Raw genomic sequence first — 14906 nt, 5'->3', positions numbered from 1 at the left:
GAACATGTATCCTTGTGTCTGTGAGTGGCCTCAGTCAGAAGGACCTTATCTGGGGTCAGGGGAAAGCCCTGCTGCTGAAGTGTCAGGCCTGTTTGTGACTGTCTCATGTGTTGTCTGTGGTCACATGGAGGCTCGGGGGCAGCTGGAGCATCACCTGTCACTGGATCACATGTGTTTGTATGACATAGCAGTGGTGATACCCAACTACACACTACATGCGGTGGACAGATTTTTAAAAAGAACACACCCTTCCCAATGCAATGGCCCAAGAGTAAATACCAGTTTGAGGAGCCTTGTGTCCATTGCACTAAAATGTCAAAGGCAACTCAGTGAACCGTATTTAATTAGACAAATACAAACTAGCCCTAAAGCCTGTCAAAGGTTCCCACTTTCTTTCCAATTTTCAGCTTATAGAGATACAAAATGCCATGTTGGAGCCCTTTGTGTCTGTAAGCTGAAAATTAAGTTTAAATACTACCTGAGGCCATTTACAATAGTAGCTGTAATAATTGCTTCTGTTGTAAGCTCTGCAAAATTATGTCACATCTCAGAAATCATGACAACATACAATACTATGTGTCAAACACAGGAGGAAGGCATATTGGCAAAGAACAACAATGCACTCAAGTACTCCCCAGCATTGAACGTAGGCCTCAACAGGATATTTGCATAACGGACAATACAGACTCTACTTCCAGTAATGAATGTGAGTCAAGCCATTACCTCTCATCCGTTAACCTGATCATTTTAATGTATTTATTTTATTTTGTCCACCTTCAATTTTTTTGTCTCTAATGCTACATCTATTATTCTACACTGTTTTCAAACTAAAACAATCTCTTTTTGGCTTTGTATCAATCTTAATCAACCACTTGCATGCACTGGGCACGAAAGTGCCGGTGTAAACGGGAAGGATTTGGTTGTTAAGCAGCAATTAGGAAAAGTAAGAGCAGCTATTTTATATATAGAAGTTGGTCAGTTTTTTGGTCTAATGGTGGTTGTTTTCTTCCCGTTGAGGGTTGGGTTAAGGAGCCTGCTGAATGAGCGAAGGCTATATCTTGACAAAAATGACCCAATCAGCAAATCTCAGTATCCAAGTCATTGTTTCCAAACATCTCTACTTCTGCCCGTCCAGACTAAAATGCAGTCCCAAAGTTTTCAAACTAAAACAGCAGTGTTTCAAAACTTCTAATTTTTAGTGTCTCTAAAACTCCAGAGTATTGTGGACACCAGGCGTATCTGTAGCAGAGTTTACATGGATGTAGCCTTATTCTTACCCTGACATTAATCTTTTGGAGACTTACTGTAACCCTAACCATGATCACTACTTACCTAACTCTAACCTTAACCATCTTGACCTTAACTGATTTTTTTTGTGACATTTTTCCCGGGAGGTGGTCTCTGACTGACAGACCCACACACGGACAAACACACACCTCATTGCAATTACACTATCTCACTCACTCACATCCACAATACCAGGAGATGTACTCTTGCAACACACTCACTCACAACCTCTAGAGACACATTCATAAACATGCATTTGCACAATCTTTCACCCATATACACCCAGAAAGCACACACACACACACTCACACTCAGTTAGTGGCAATAATAAAAAAGTGTGTCTGCAGCACGCCTAACTAATTATGTTTTTCTTGTCTCTCGGTGAGTCCTGTGGGCCACTCTGTTCAGACACACGGCAGGAGGAATGCCTGATCCTTTTTAAGCCCCAACGAGAATGTTGATACGTCTGTAGATTACTGCTCAACATGTTTATGATAGCCTATTATTCTCTAAGCTTCATCCGGGCCCAGCGCGTGCTTCGTCTACTTAGCGCAACTATTTAGGTCATGGTAAAATCTCAGAGGAAAGTACTGTGGTTGGTGAAACATCAGTGAACCTGAGCAAAAGGGTCAATATCAAGTTATTCTTGCTCCATTATACTGTATATTTCATAGCAATCCATAATTTACAAGTAAGTGATGAAAACTGGTCTCATGAGCAGCCAGTGTTCTTGTACAGCATCATACTAATGACCTCAAGTTGAGAGTCTGTGCTGTGTTTGACTGGAGACGTACAAACGATTTGCAGTAATGAGATCTTGGAAACCCATTTCAGAAAGTTTATGACAGAGATGTTTGCTCATGAAAAAAGCCAAACTGATAGATTTGTTAGACACTTCGACAAAACACGTATAATCACTATAATCATTTATTTTCTGCAACGCATGCTGATATCCCAGATCTATGCCTCCTATCATGGCTCATATTTCAACAACAATAATAGCTGCTAAATGTCCTGCTCTGCCGTTAAAATGTCAGAGCCCATCAGGCACACGCACTAAAAGACGGGGAGAAAGAGGGGCCATATACCCTTTAAGCCCATGAAAATGCCATTGATGTTAACTGTCCGAATAGTGTCGTGCCAAAAGAACTGCACAGTTGGGCCGGAGTGGCTAGCTATCAGCGTCTTGTGAAGACGGGAGTCTGAAATCTGCCTGTTCTTCCCCTGGTGCCTGAGATGTGATGGCTCTTTGATGTGCTTCGCTGTTTAGTCTTTGATTTACAAAGCGCCATCTTTATCATTTCTTATGCTTTCTTGAATCCACTGGAGCCATTGGAAGACATTGGTGTGTGTTTGTTTGTGTGTGTGTGTGTGGTGTGTGTAAGCATTTCTGCAGGGCTAACTAGATAAGTATAGAGGTAAAACCAAGGCCAAGGCTGTGAAGATGTAGAAAATCCCTTTGAAGGCTGTGTGCAGAAGGTTTCAGCACCTTCTCTTATTGTGTGTATTGTAAGTGAATGTGTATGGGTGTGTATTTATGCAGATCTCCTGACAGTATTTGCATGAAGTTGTTCTTATTTTTGAACTTCAATCACTCAGTTGGATACGTTCATGTGTTGTCACACTGTGGTCAGACTGGCCACACCTTGCCGGAGATGTGTCTGTAGGGTGACACACCTGTGTTTGCACTTGGGAAAGCGTGGAAACAACAGCAGTGTGTGTGTTTGTTTGTGTGTGTGTGTGTGTGTGTGTGTGTGTGTGCGTGCGTGTGTGTGTGTGTGTGTGTGTGTGTGTGTGTGTGTGTGCGCCCAGGGATCATATGGCTCAACAGCTTTTGTAATGAGTGGCTTTAGCATGTAGACAGCGACTGGCAGACTAACATATCATTACACCCTGTCCTGCTCTGCGCTGCTCTGTCATTGGTATATGGCAGCATTAAAGAGGCAGCAGCGTATGAAAGAAGAGCACAAACTCGCTGTCATTCTTTGTTTTATAACGCAGGTCTATGCTGTATGTGCAGATGATGTATCCTAGAGGCATCAAGCTGACTCGGCCTGTTTTGTTTATTGTCACTGTGTTGAAAACAGGTTCATCAGATGGACCAGAAAATGGACTCAGTCCTGCGGATTCTAACGGAGCAGTTCTCGCCAAAACCGGTGCTGACGTCCAAGCCCTCCATCCGCAGGGTGACCATCCAGAAGTGCATGAGTGCCAGCATTGATGACGGGCCGTGATGTAATGGAGACGGCGCGCTGCTGGGTATGATGATGTCATTACCAAAGGACAATTAAAAAGGGCCACAAGGACACATACACAGCCTGGCCTCCAATACAGGTGGCTTGCGCAACTGAATTTTTCAAACTCCATTCCCACTTTTTAATCGAGAACTCCAAGGCCTTCGACCCCTAAGAAGAGAACAACTTGATGCATAGAACCACAGAGAGTGGTTTTGTAAGACAGTTGACTTTCTGATTAAGATTAAGATACATTTATTTGTCCCAAACACAAGCACACTCATGCATTGTAGGGAAATTTAACCTCTGCTTTTAACCCATCTGGTGTAGGACACACAGAGCAGTGAGCAGCCATGTACGGCGCCCGGGGAGCAAGGTGCCTTGCTCAGGGGCACTAGACAGGGTAGGGAGTATCCTCTTGGAATTTTTGGACAGATCAATCCAGGTTCGTCTTTTTTTTTTTTGTTTCTCCGTGGAGTCGAACCAGAGACGAACCAGAGACCTTTTCTGCCCATAGTTCAAGTTTCTGCCACTAGTCCACCGCCTCTCCCGATGATTATAGGCCTGTAAGGGTCTCTCTTTTTCTACATGCACCTGCATTGTGGGCCCTCTGTCTTTTCCATGGAGCGACACGCCACATGAATTTATTTCACTACATTAGCCTCATAATCACACTACTCAGATGATGTTAATTTATGTGTGGCCTGTCACTGAGCTGCATTCCAGCACTCCAAATATTATTCCAAAGCTAACTAACCCAGTAATGAAGCCGTAATGCAATCAAAGCACCCGAGTTCCCCAAAGACACAGAGAAAAACCCAGAATCCAGCCATGGCAGAGGCATTCCTCAAATCCGTCTGATTATCTTGGCACCATCCACACCAAGTACACAACAGGGTTATTTCTACAGCCACATATCCATCCTAGCCTAACTGAACTTAGACTGCGGCGGCTGTTTGTTAGTAGTGATCAAATAACACGAGGAGGGAAAGGCAGATTATCTGTTGACTTTTCCTGCGTTACAGGGACCGGAAGGCTGGAGTAAAAAGAAATGGAACTAAAGAAATGTGTGCGGGGTGGTTAACGCCTTGCTGATTTACAGCTACGTTTGGGCTAATAAAAATAACCAAACTGCCAAGACAGGGCCTGGTGCTGTGTTACAGAAACATAGTCAGAAGTTATGGCACAGCCTCTGTTTGCTCAAGGTTTTCGCTGGGAGATTTCAAATGCATCTCGAAGCTCAGGCTGCACCAGGACCAGGCTTAATATGCTCTATTACCCACACTCTGCTGTGTGCAATTTGAAATAAATTTGCCCCCATTAGACCTCTGATTATTTTTTTCTCTTCTGAGCTAATGAAGTGCTGAATTCCTTGTAAGGGGAGATCACTCAATGTGAGCTTTTAATGAAAAGAAACACTGGAAAATGTGCAGAATTCAAGCTCCGAGGAGCGGGCGCACCGGTTCTATCCGAAACGTTTGGGAAATATCAGGCTACCGCTGAGAGCCCACATTTCGAATAAAAAGACAATGCTCTCACTGTGCTCCCGTATTCATTGTATTTATCTGACTGGACACGGAGGCATGTAGGATAGAGAAAATAGAAAATAACATAACTATGTAGCTACTGTTTGAAAGGCCTCCCGTAATTATAGCATTCACATTCCTAAAAAGTCAGTAAACACACAAAAGAGGGATGAACAAGGGACGGGGAGAGGAGAGGATGATTCTCTGCACCAGCATATATTTTCAATTTTTGCAGTGACTGTATATTATTTATCTTCCATAAAATGAAGTGGTTGTATTTTGAATAAACTCTAATGTTGTGACAGACCGTGATACATATCTGCCTGTCTGATCTGCTGTACAGTTTTATAAGAGATCTAAATAGAAACATTGCCTTATTGTACTGTATTTATTATCATGTGGAAAGATCAACCTGGAACATGTCTGCTTGTCGGTGTGATGAGAAACACAGGCCGAGGCTCCCGTTGTACAGATGGATGGAAATGATTGTAAATGATATTCACGCATACCCTCTGCAATGTGGCTCTGCTGTAAATAATAAAACTCCTGTTTCATTACGCTCTGGCCCGCTCTCTTGGCTCAGGGAGAATTTGATTACCAGCTCATCTGCTCCACAATTTGCTTTCGTTGGAGGGCGAAACCTGTCTCTCAGTTTCTCTCAGCTGTTTGCTAAAACTCCGGAGCCGAGGCCGGGTCAAGGTAAGCCACAGGCCACAGTTTCCATCCAAATAAAATCTCCTCGGCTCATCATCTCGCCGAATTCCTCTCCCACTGCAATCACCACGAGGGGAGAAGAGAAAGAAGAAATACACGATCGCCGCGCCCACTTCGAACTCCAATATTCCATAACCCATTGAATGAGGCATGCGGAGGAAAAGGAGAATATGTCTTGTATTACCTCTCAATTATATTTGCTGTGAAAGGCCAAAAAATACTGGGGATGTCCCAAGATCAGCACGCTCCAGTGCTGAGAGAGGGAGAGAGGGGAGGAAGGAAGAGAGGGGTTGTCTCTGGAGAGGGGTGGACAAACAGGGGGGAGAGAGAGGTAGAGAGGCAGGAGGAGGACAGAGAGCAAAGAGGAGCAAAAGCCATTTTCAATTAGCCAGAGAGACTACATGGGCCGGAGGGCCGCAGTGCTCCACTGCCTTTTGTCCTCTTCTGGTTTCTATCACCTCAAGGGGATTTTGGCAGCGAGAGGGAGAGAGAGAGTAGAAAAGAGAGGGAGAGAGAGACCCCATGGCTACCTCCGTCTGCTGAGGCCACTCCGCGTCGCCCCGTACTCCTCTTTCATCTCAAGGCGAGACAGAGAGAAGAGAGAGACTGCCGACTTCAAAAGACAGTTTGATGTTAGAAGTACACGGGAGCGCAACCTAAAAGAGGATCTGAGAAAGCAGTTAAAAGGAGCATATAAGGGCCACACTGTCACAGACACTGGACAGTGAAATCCATGTGGAGGGGGAACTCATGCAAGGTCATGAAACGCTAGAGACCCTCTGAGGTTTGCTGATCGTCCATGGCGTCTTTGATCCGGTCCCCGTAGCCAGGCTCAGGACAAGACAGAGCTCTTATTATGCTGCTGAAAGGAGGCTGAAGTTAAAAAATAATGACATATTGTGGAACTTACACATCTTAGATAAAATCATTAAATTATGCTACGGTACCAAATTGTCTGACCTGTTAATAATGGTATTTTGAGAAGATGCAGCAACATTGTTGATGTCAAATCAAAATCTTTTTTTTGTTACTAAAACTGTCTGCTCTTTTGACATTGAGCAGGTTGTGTTCAACCAGCCAGTGTAAACCTTTTTATTTACAATTCACACACACGATCATGGGCAGCACTTTCTCTGTCACAGATCACTCATACACTGCTGGCACAGCCGTCAGATGCAATTAGGGGTTCAGTATCTTGCCCAAGGACACTACGACACACAACCCAGGACAACCAAGACAGACTGAAATCAGATTTGTGATCTGGCCTAGCGATCAGCCACAACTGTGGTAACAGTGACAGGTTTTCAAGTTGTGGCGGATCTGTGTGTAAAACAAGTTGTCTTAAATCTCATGTGTATTATTTGAAATGTGGTGTGCAACAGGTGTAAAGCAGTCCTCACTGTGTCTGGATCTGCGGCTCATACCATGTACTACCCATGATGGGCTGGGCCCATAAAGAAAAACACACACATACCAGGCTCAGCAGGGAGGTGAACGGGTGGTAGCTGTCAGGCTGTGTGGCTGCGCCGTCCCACCATGGGGGTACTTGGAGGCCACCTGTCTAGAGAGGCCCAGGCGTGCTATATGAAAGCAGATATGAGTCAACAGGTGTGTGTGCATATGTGTGTGTGTGTGTGTGTGTGTGTGACAAACAATGTCAAGTAGCAGCTGATGCCAGGCACCGCGTCAGGAGCTGTCCCTAAATAGCTGGGGCCGGCAGTTGCCTGGAGGACAGTTGGTGTACCTTGTTGCCCCCTCCCCCGCCCACCTCTCCATAGAAAATATTCCCATTTTTGGTGTTGGGGCATTAAATAGATTGTTCCAGTTTGTTCTGATTGGCTTAGTCCCCGGCTCAAAACCATCGTAAAACACCCAATAAAAACACACCTGTGATCCTGTTTGAACCGCAAATACAGAGACAAACCCCAGCTCTCCCAGAGAAGGGAAGGGAGATGATTGAAAGTTTGGATTATAGTGTTATTATTGGCTGATGAAAAAAATATTTACATCGTTTTATGATTATGGTATGTAGGCAGTTGAAAGCCAAGGTTAACTCAAGCAATAACAAGCATATAGTAGCCCCTCTTACGTATCAGAATCACGGTAAGTCCTTCGTATTATGTAAGTATTGACTTGGTTTCCATGGTGTCCTTGTGGGGAATGCAGCAGCGGTGAAGTTCCTTGTTTTAAATGGTCCTACAATACCTTGTGCGTTGTTTGCAGGGTCCTACGTGTCCCCCTGATCCCCAACTTTTGGTGCAGCCTCTCACAGCAAATACAGTATGCCCTTTGACCCCATCTCTGTTTGGTCCAAGCTCAGGGACATCAACCCACGGGATAATAAATCAACCAGAGGCCGGGAGGTTTAGATTGACCCCCGTGACCTTTGGCCTTGCAAGATTTCCCCTTTACCATATGCCTGTGGCTCACCACGCAGTACACCCCTCCCCATGCATGGCCAGAGGGAAAAAATCTCTGTGGCCAAGAACAACAGCACAAACCCAGGCCCGGCTGCAGAGCCAAAGATCCGTCTGAGCTGCTCAGTTTCACATCCCGGGTCCAGCCAGCAAACAGAAACCCCACCCAGGGCTGGCTATGCTAAGTGTGACTGCTGCTAATGTGTTGTTACGGCTGCCGCAGAGGTCCAGGCACACTTTGGAGGTGGAGGGGTGGGGGGTGGCCGGCAAAGAAAGGCTGCATGGCTCGGGGGGGCTGCCGACAGTATATAGGTCATATTATTGGGGGACTTTTCCCCCAGACGGGAAGAGAATTTCTGGCGTGAAACTGGAAGGACTTCAGTGGTGCGCTGATGTTTGGCCAGCCGAGGCAGAATGTCAGGCATGGTGGACAGCTGCATGGAGCTACTGTTAGAGAGGAGGGGAGCGGGCAGGCAGGCAGGCGGGGGGGCGGTTATTGTACAACAAGAAAAGAAGTTATACGCGAGCATGAAACGTCAGACTTGTATTACGTTTGGCCCTTTCTGGTATTTTTTAATTAGAAAAGGGAAGTGAAAACGGAACACAAAAGGCTGAGGGATTCCTTGAAAAACGTGGCGTGTAGTTCTGTGGAATATGGTTTCACTATTACACACTTCTTATTACTAACCACACTGATTCTCATAAGGGATGTGTGAGGAAAAAGGTTTCAAAAGATGATGAGGAGACGAATGAGTCGGCGATCAACTGCTGTCAAAGTCCATTTTAACCTCCGTCAGCGTTATACGCAAATGTCTCTTTACCAGGCGATTACAAGGTTCAATGAGCGTTTTAGAATGTTATACCTGCCTCCTCCCTGTAGAATTTGAACAGCAAACCAGCTCAAAATCTCCCAAACAGCAACACCATATTCTGCAGTGAGGGAAAATTGAAAACAGACTGAAAAATGGAGTATTGGCTAACCGGTGGCTCGTCCAAAGGCAGAGGTAGGTTTCATACGGTTGAAGAGTCTGCTTTTCTCATCAAGGTCCATGTTGGAGAACATGTTCACTCGTTCTTACGGCAGGAGCCTTTTCAACACCAGACCTGAGGACTGAGCAGTGCAGCAGAGGCCCCCCCGAGCCTCCTGATGAGGGCAGCAGAAGCAGGACAGAAAAAAGAAGCCCGGGTAGATTCATGTGAAACGTGGGCCACATTATTTTTAATGAAAAGTGAAAAGCTGGTCGTTTCTGGTACTGATCCAAAACGAGGCTAAAGACAATTTTCCATTCATTTGAACCAACACTGTTCCCTGACATTGGTTTAGACATCACAGCTCGCTGGATGGGATGTCATTTGATGTGGTCCGTGTTGTAAGACATATTCAGACTGACTGGAACTATTGCCACATGCACTTGTGCAAATGTTACAAAAAGCTTGCATCACATTGAAATGTTTTGCATCATGTCCAATTCACATCACATCCGAACACACCCATACTGTCATCATCCTCATCAGCTGTGTGGGAATGCTCCTCTGCTAGCTCACACACTGCTGCTGTACATTATGCATAAAGTATGTTACACAACTGACTCGACAAATTTAGTCTTTAGTTTAATTCAAATCGGAGGAGAGGAGAGTTTTCAAACACACACAAATATATATATATATTATAATACTATTATTATTATCATTATTATTAATTTATTAAAATATGTTTGTGTGTTTTTATTTATTATTTGTATTTGTATAATTTATACAAATATATATTTGTATGTTCTGTGTAAGAACTATGTGTATAATTATTACATCATTGTCATTGCCTCAAGAATAATTTAGTAACAGGTTTTTCACAGAACTCACATATAGTTAATTGTATGCAGCCATGCAATACTCTCAACCCTCCCCCCTTAACATTATATACACATAAAGGAAATTTGTCAGAAACTACATTCTGTGTCACAACTTGTGTCTAATAAATACATCTCTGTGTTGAAGTTTTTCTTTGCATTGCCTGAATAAGAAAAAGCCCCCGTTGCACATAATAAAAAAAATTCACATTCACATGTCTGTAACACGTGCACCATGTAAAGTGTATATATATATATGTTGTGTATACAAATAGACACCTGACTTTCACTGAAGCGCTCTCTCCACCACAGTGACCTGCAAAATACCACGACACACACACACCAATATATTGTTCCAACAATCATGCAGTATATAATTGTTAATCAATTTCTGCATACGCATTCATCATTTAATTCATATCATAAGTGTTTCCTTTATAACTGAACATTTGCAATAAATGCAACATGTAAATAAAAAAATTATTGTCATGCAAAAATACTGGACATGTTTGGAATTCAGGCCTCAGGCCTCTCATGTTATATCACTGTGAATTCAAAACCTGTGAGTAAGAACAATTTATCCAAATAGAATATGTCACATTGGTCTACTGGAACTTGTGATAGGGATCTTTCACTATTTTATAAATAAAAAATAAAAATAATCTTGATTGCTGATGGAAATAGTGATTAATGCAGTTATGACTAACCTCCCCCTTGATTTAAACAGGAAGTCTAATTGTCGAGTATCAATTGTGTAACACATTCAGATTATGCAGAGTTCAGCATTAAAAACCAGTTTTTCCAGGTTATGTTTGAACTTGCAGCTCAGATAAATTCAAATCTCCTTGAACCCAAAGCAATAACTATATATAAAGATGTAAGCAGAGACCAAGGATGGTTTGTCAGCAGAGCTTTACAGATAACTAATGTACAGCGGCGAACATTGATTATTGATTTATTGCATCTAATGAAAGAGGACAGCACAGTGAGATTGACTGTGAGCCAGGCCTGGCCAAGAAAAAAAAAAAAAAAAAAGAAGTCTGTCTATCTGCTCCACACACAGATGTTTCAGCTGGATGCTCGGCCTCTGTTTCTCAGCCAAATGCATCTAAGCGCATCCCGGAGCATTCCTGATGGGATTACTGGGCCAGGTACCGTCCACTGGTCAGGGAGGGAGGGAGAGATAAAGGGCGAGTCAGAGTATGGTCGGCGTGCAGCACAGCCTGCTTGTTGTCACATCTCGCGCTGCGTGCTTGAGCAGATTTGCCTTGATAAAAGATAAAGGCTCTTTGATAGGCTGCAGGTGCGCTGCTTTAATGAGCGTTAGCAGCCCCCCCACCCCCCCTTTTCTTCCCTGGAAAAAACGCACTGCAGATGCACATCTGCACATCTGTCATTCGATGCTCTTCAGCACCCCCCCCCCCCCCCCCCCCCCCAACCTCTCCTCTCCCCTCCTGCTGGCCTGTCACTCATCCCCACGCTCTCACGCACACACGTCTCTAACACGCCACACCTCACACGCCGCAGCGCTCTGAGGGACAAAAGTGACTTCGGTGTGTTTTCTATTGAATGAAATAGTTTTTCCCTATATTGATACAGCTTTCCTGGCTCATTCCAGCTGCCCAAGGAACCATCCAAACCCCACCCACGAGGGGGGCAAACGCAGAAATGGAAAAAATATTAGAGTAATACCAATGCAGGTTGGCCTGCACGCAGTCTGTTAGTGAGGGAAAGAAAGAATCAGAGGCAGAGAGACAGGAGGGAAGAAAGAGAGAGAGAGAGAGAGAGAGAGAGAGAGAGAGAGAGAGAGAGAGAGAGAGAGAGAGAGAGAGAGAGAGAGAGAGAGAGAGAGAGAGAGAGAGAGAGAGAGAGAGAGAGAGAGAGAGAGAGAGAGAGAGAGAGAGAGAGAGATGTTAGGTGTTTGTTTGTGGGCACTTGTTTCCCCTCACTCAGAGCCCAAGGTGCCAGGGGAATAGCTTGATGACGTGAGTTGCGGCCTCGGCAGGAAACATGGGGAGGAACTTGTGGCTTTATATTAAGTGTGGGGGCGGTTCACAGGAAAAGATAACCTGCTTCTGTTGATATAGCAAGGAAGAGTGAATTCTTGGCATATGCGAGTTGTCGCAGACAGGAACAGGCCGCCGATGCCGTCCTGCGTCTGACTGACTGGCTCACTGGAATTTCCTCGAGTTCACGGTGGTTTTGTTTGGGTGACGGTGATGGAGTGTTACAGGAATGCTTGCAGGGACATTCCTGCTGTAACAGAAAAGGTGTTGTGAAAGGAGTGATACTGTTGCTTCAGAGTGGACCTTCATAAGGACCTTAATCGACCAAAGACCTATTGAATAACTGACCCTGTTGTACTGTTTGTGGTCATTTCTGCGGTGCCCACAAATGAAGGGTTTAGTTTAAGCTTAAACACTTGAGCTTGTGGCACAATTGTGTGAGAGGGTTGATCAGCAATTAGTCTGGACCGATTCCACATGGAATGGCGGTTATTTGAAAATGTGTTAAAGACAAAGCTGCTCAAAAACTACATTTCTAGCCTTAATTCAATTCTACACACACACACACACACACACACACACAGAAACTAAGTTCTTTGTCAGAACTTGTGTGCAGTCATAACATCAGTGTGGTGATGACAATGTTATAATTACACACACGCTTTATTTGTCATATGTAAGTGAACAGGTTCATCAGTGCAATGAAAAGTGTTGGATGAGAAGGACAGGTCCGCTCAGCAGTGCAATAAGAACAAATCCTCAATTTAAATAGTAAAATAAATTAATATTAAAAAAATATATATTATAAAACTACATACATATGAGGATACAAGTGTAAAATTGATATTTAATTGCTTAATAAAATAAGACAGTGCCTATATTGCACATAACAGGTTTTTCACACAAATCACATGACTGTACACACAAAGAAAATATTTAAAATATTATATTTAGCCATTAATTATCTCAATTACACACACAGACACAAACACACCATCATATGCATTTTATGCAAATTTCATATAAACTCTTCTTTATTGTACCATGTTTAATTTAGGCATTGTGAATAATCATAGTCTCATATATTCCAACCACAATATGCTTCAATTTAGTTTAATGCTCTTAAATTATTTAAATGAAAAAATAATTTTGAAAAATACTACATTCAAAGGCAGTCAACTTTTTGTTTTTTTTACATAAATTATTGAGGGAAATAATTAGCATTTGACACGTCCTCCTCCTCTGCCTCCATCCAATCAATCAGTCAACCGGACAGACACCCATTCAGCCAGTAAGTCAGCCGGCGAGCCACCGAGTCAGTCAGTCAGACACCCAGTCAGTCAGTCAATCTGTCTGCTGTTCAGGCCGGGTGGAGGCTCGCAGACAGACCCTTTGTCTGAGCAGAGAAGCCCCAGACACAACAGTGGCCAGCCCCAGCCCCCTTACAATGGCCCACCACACAAAGGCCCACACACTGGGACAATAGGCCGGTCTCAGAGTGGGGGTGGACGGCTGAGCTGAGGTTACCCACCTGCACACTTCAGAACCAGACCACCACCCCCCTACCTTCCCTACACACACACACACACACACACACACACACACACACACACACACACACACACACACACACACACACACACACACACACACACACACACACACACACACACACACACACACACACACACACACACACACACACACACACACACACACACACACACACACACACACACACACACACAGCCCCCACCTTGGCAGCTTTAAAGAGCCGTTGCAGGTGTCTTCCTGTGTCAGTGGCACCAGGAGGAAGCCGGGAGATGCCAGGTAGAGAAAGCATTCGATTGGCTTTCACAGCAGCAGATGTGCCATGACAGGGAGCAAAACACATAAAGTCACCGGAGGTTAAAGAGCAGCGGGCCTTGGGTCAGGGCTCTGCTGCTGGCAGACATGGCTCACATGACAAGAAATAAGCACAAGTTCAATTCCAGCAAAAAGTACTAAAGTGATGTTTTACTTGTACTGGCAACATTATTTTTTTCACATGATTTTTATTTAAACTAACATGATTGCATCACTAATCGAAAGGGACAATACAATACTTTGAAAAAAAGATTTAAAATATATTTAACATTCATTGAATAAATGTATATATTATGTTGAATATAAACTCCTATAAATTGCAGGAAAATGAAACATAAAAATTGAATTCATGGTAAGAAAAAGTTAATACAACACACAATAAACATAAATGCAAACACACTCACTTTGTTACACACACACACACACACACACACACACACACACACACACACACACACACACACACACACACACACACACACACACACACACACACACACACACACACACACACACACACACACACACACACACAAATACAGATTCTACTAAAACCAGTAAAATTATTTAAAAAAATTGTAAAAAATTATTTACCAGCTGCAGTATTTAACCTTGCATTTTGAAGATCGTAGTCTGAGTTTAGCACACTTACCCTTTTTATCCCATGAGAGTCATTCCCATAAATTACTGAATGTTACTGGCTGCAACAAGTGGTCTGCTTTCCCCATTCTCCTTTTCATTGGAGGACTGGAGTGTCAATCATCAGCCTGCTCAAAACGGTGCTACGCTCGTATCGGGAGTCACTGCATTGAACCACGATGCTTACATGCACAGCAATCCTCTCTGCACTGCCTAAAGTATCTTCATGCTATATTTTTCCTGCATGTATCTTCTTGCCCTTTTATTGGAAAATTATGCATTTTTATAAATAAAACATAAATATATGTAGGTGTGTGTGTGTGTGTTGTAGGGAAACTACACCAAGTGTAAAAAGCAACTTCAAGCAGGA

The 14906-nt window shown here is 43.7% G+C and overlaps 1 protein-coding gene across 1 annotated transcript in view; it reads left to right on the top strand.

Annotated features, from left to right (window-relative positions):
* kcnq1.2 (potassium voltage-gated channel, KQT-like subfamily, member 1.2) overlaps positions 1–3521 on the top strand; it is a 174181-nt gene extending 170660 nt beyond the window's left edge. Inside the window, exon 18 of the mRNA XM_061076373.1 lies at positions 3375–3521. Coding sequence (XP_060932356.1) covers positions 3375–3521 — 147 coding nt within the window. The remainder of the gene's footprint in view (positions 1–3374) is intronic.
* Positions 3522–14906: the final 11385 nt, after the last annotated feature.

This window comes from Limanda limanda, chromosome 8, assembly GCF_963576545.1.
Source record: "Limanda limanda chromosome 8, fLimLim1.1, whole genome shotgun sequence".
In the NCBI taxonomy this organism is placed as follows: Eukaryota; Metazoa; Chordata; class Actinopteri; order Pleuronectiformes; family Pleuronectidae; genus Limanda; species Limanda limanda.
The sequence above is the reverse complement of the archived record's forward strand: the minus strand, read 5'-3'. Positions and strand labels throughout refer to the sequence as shown.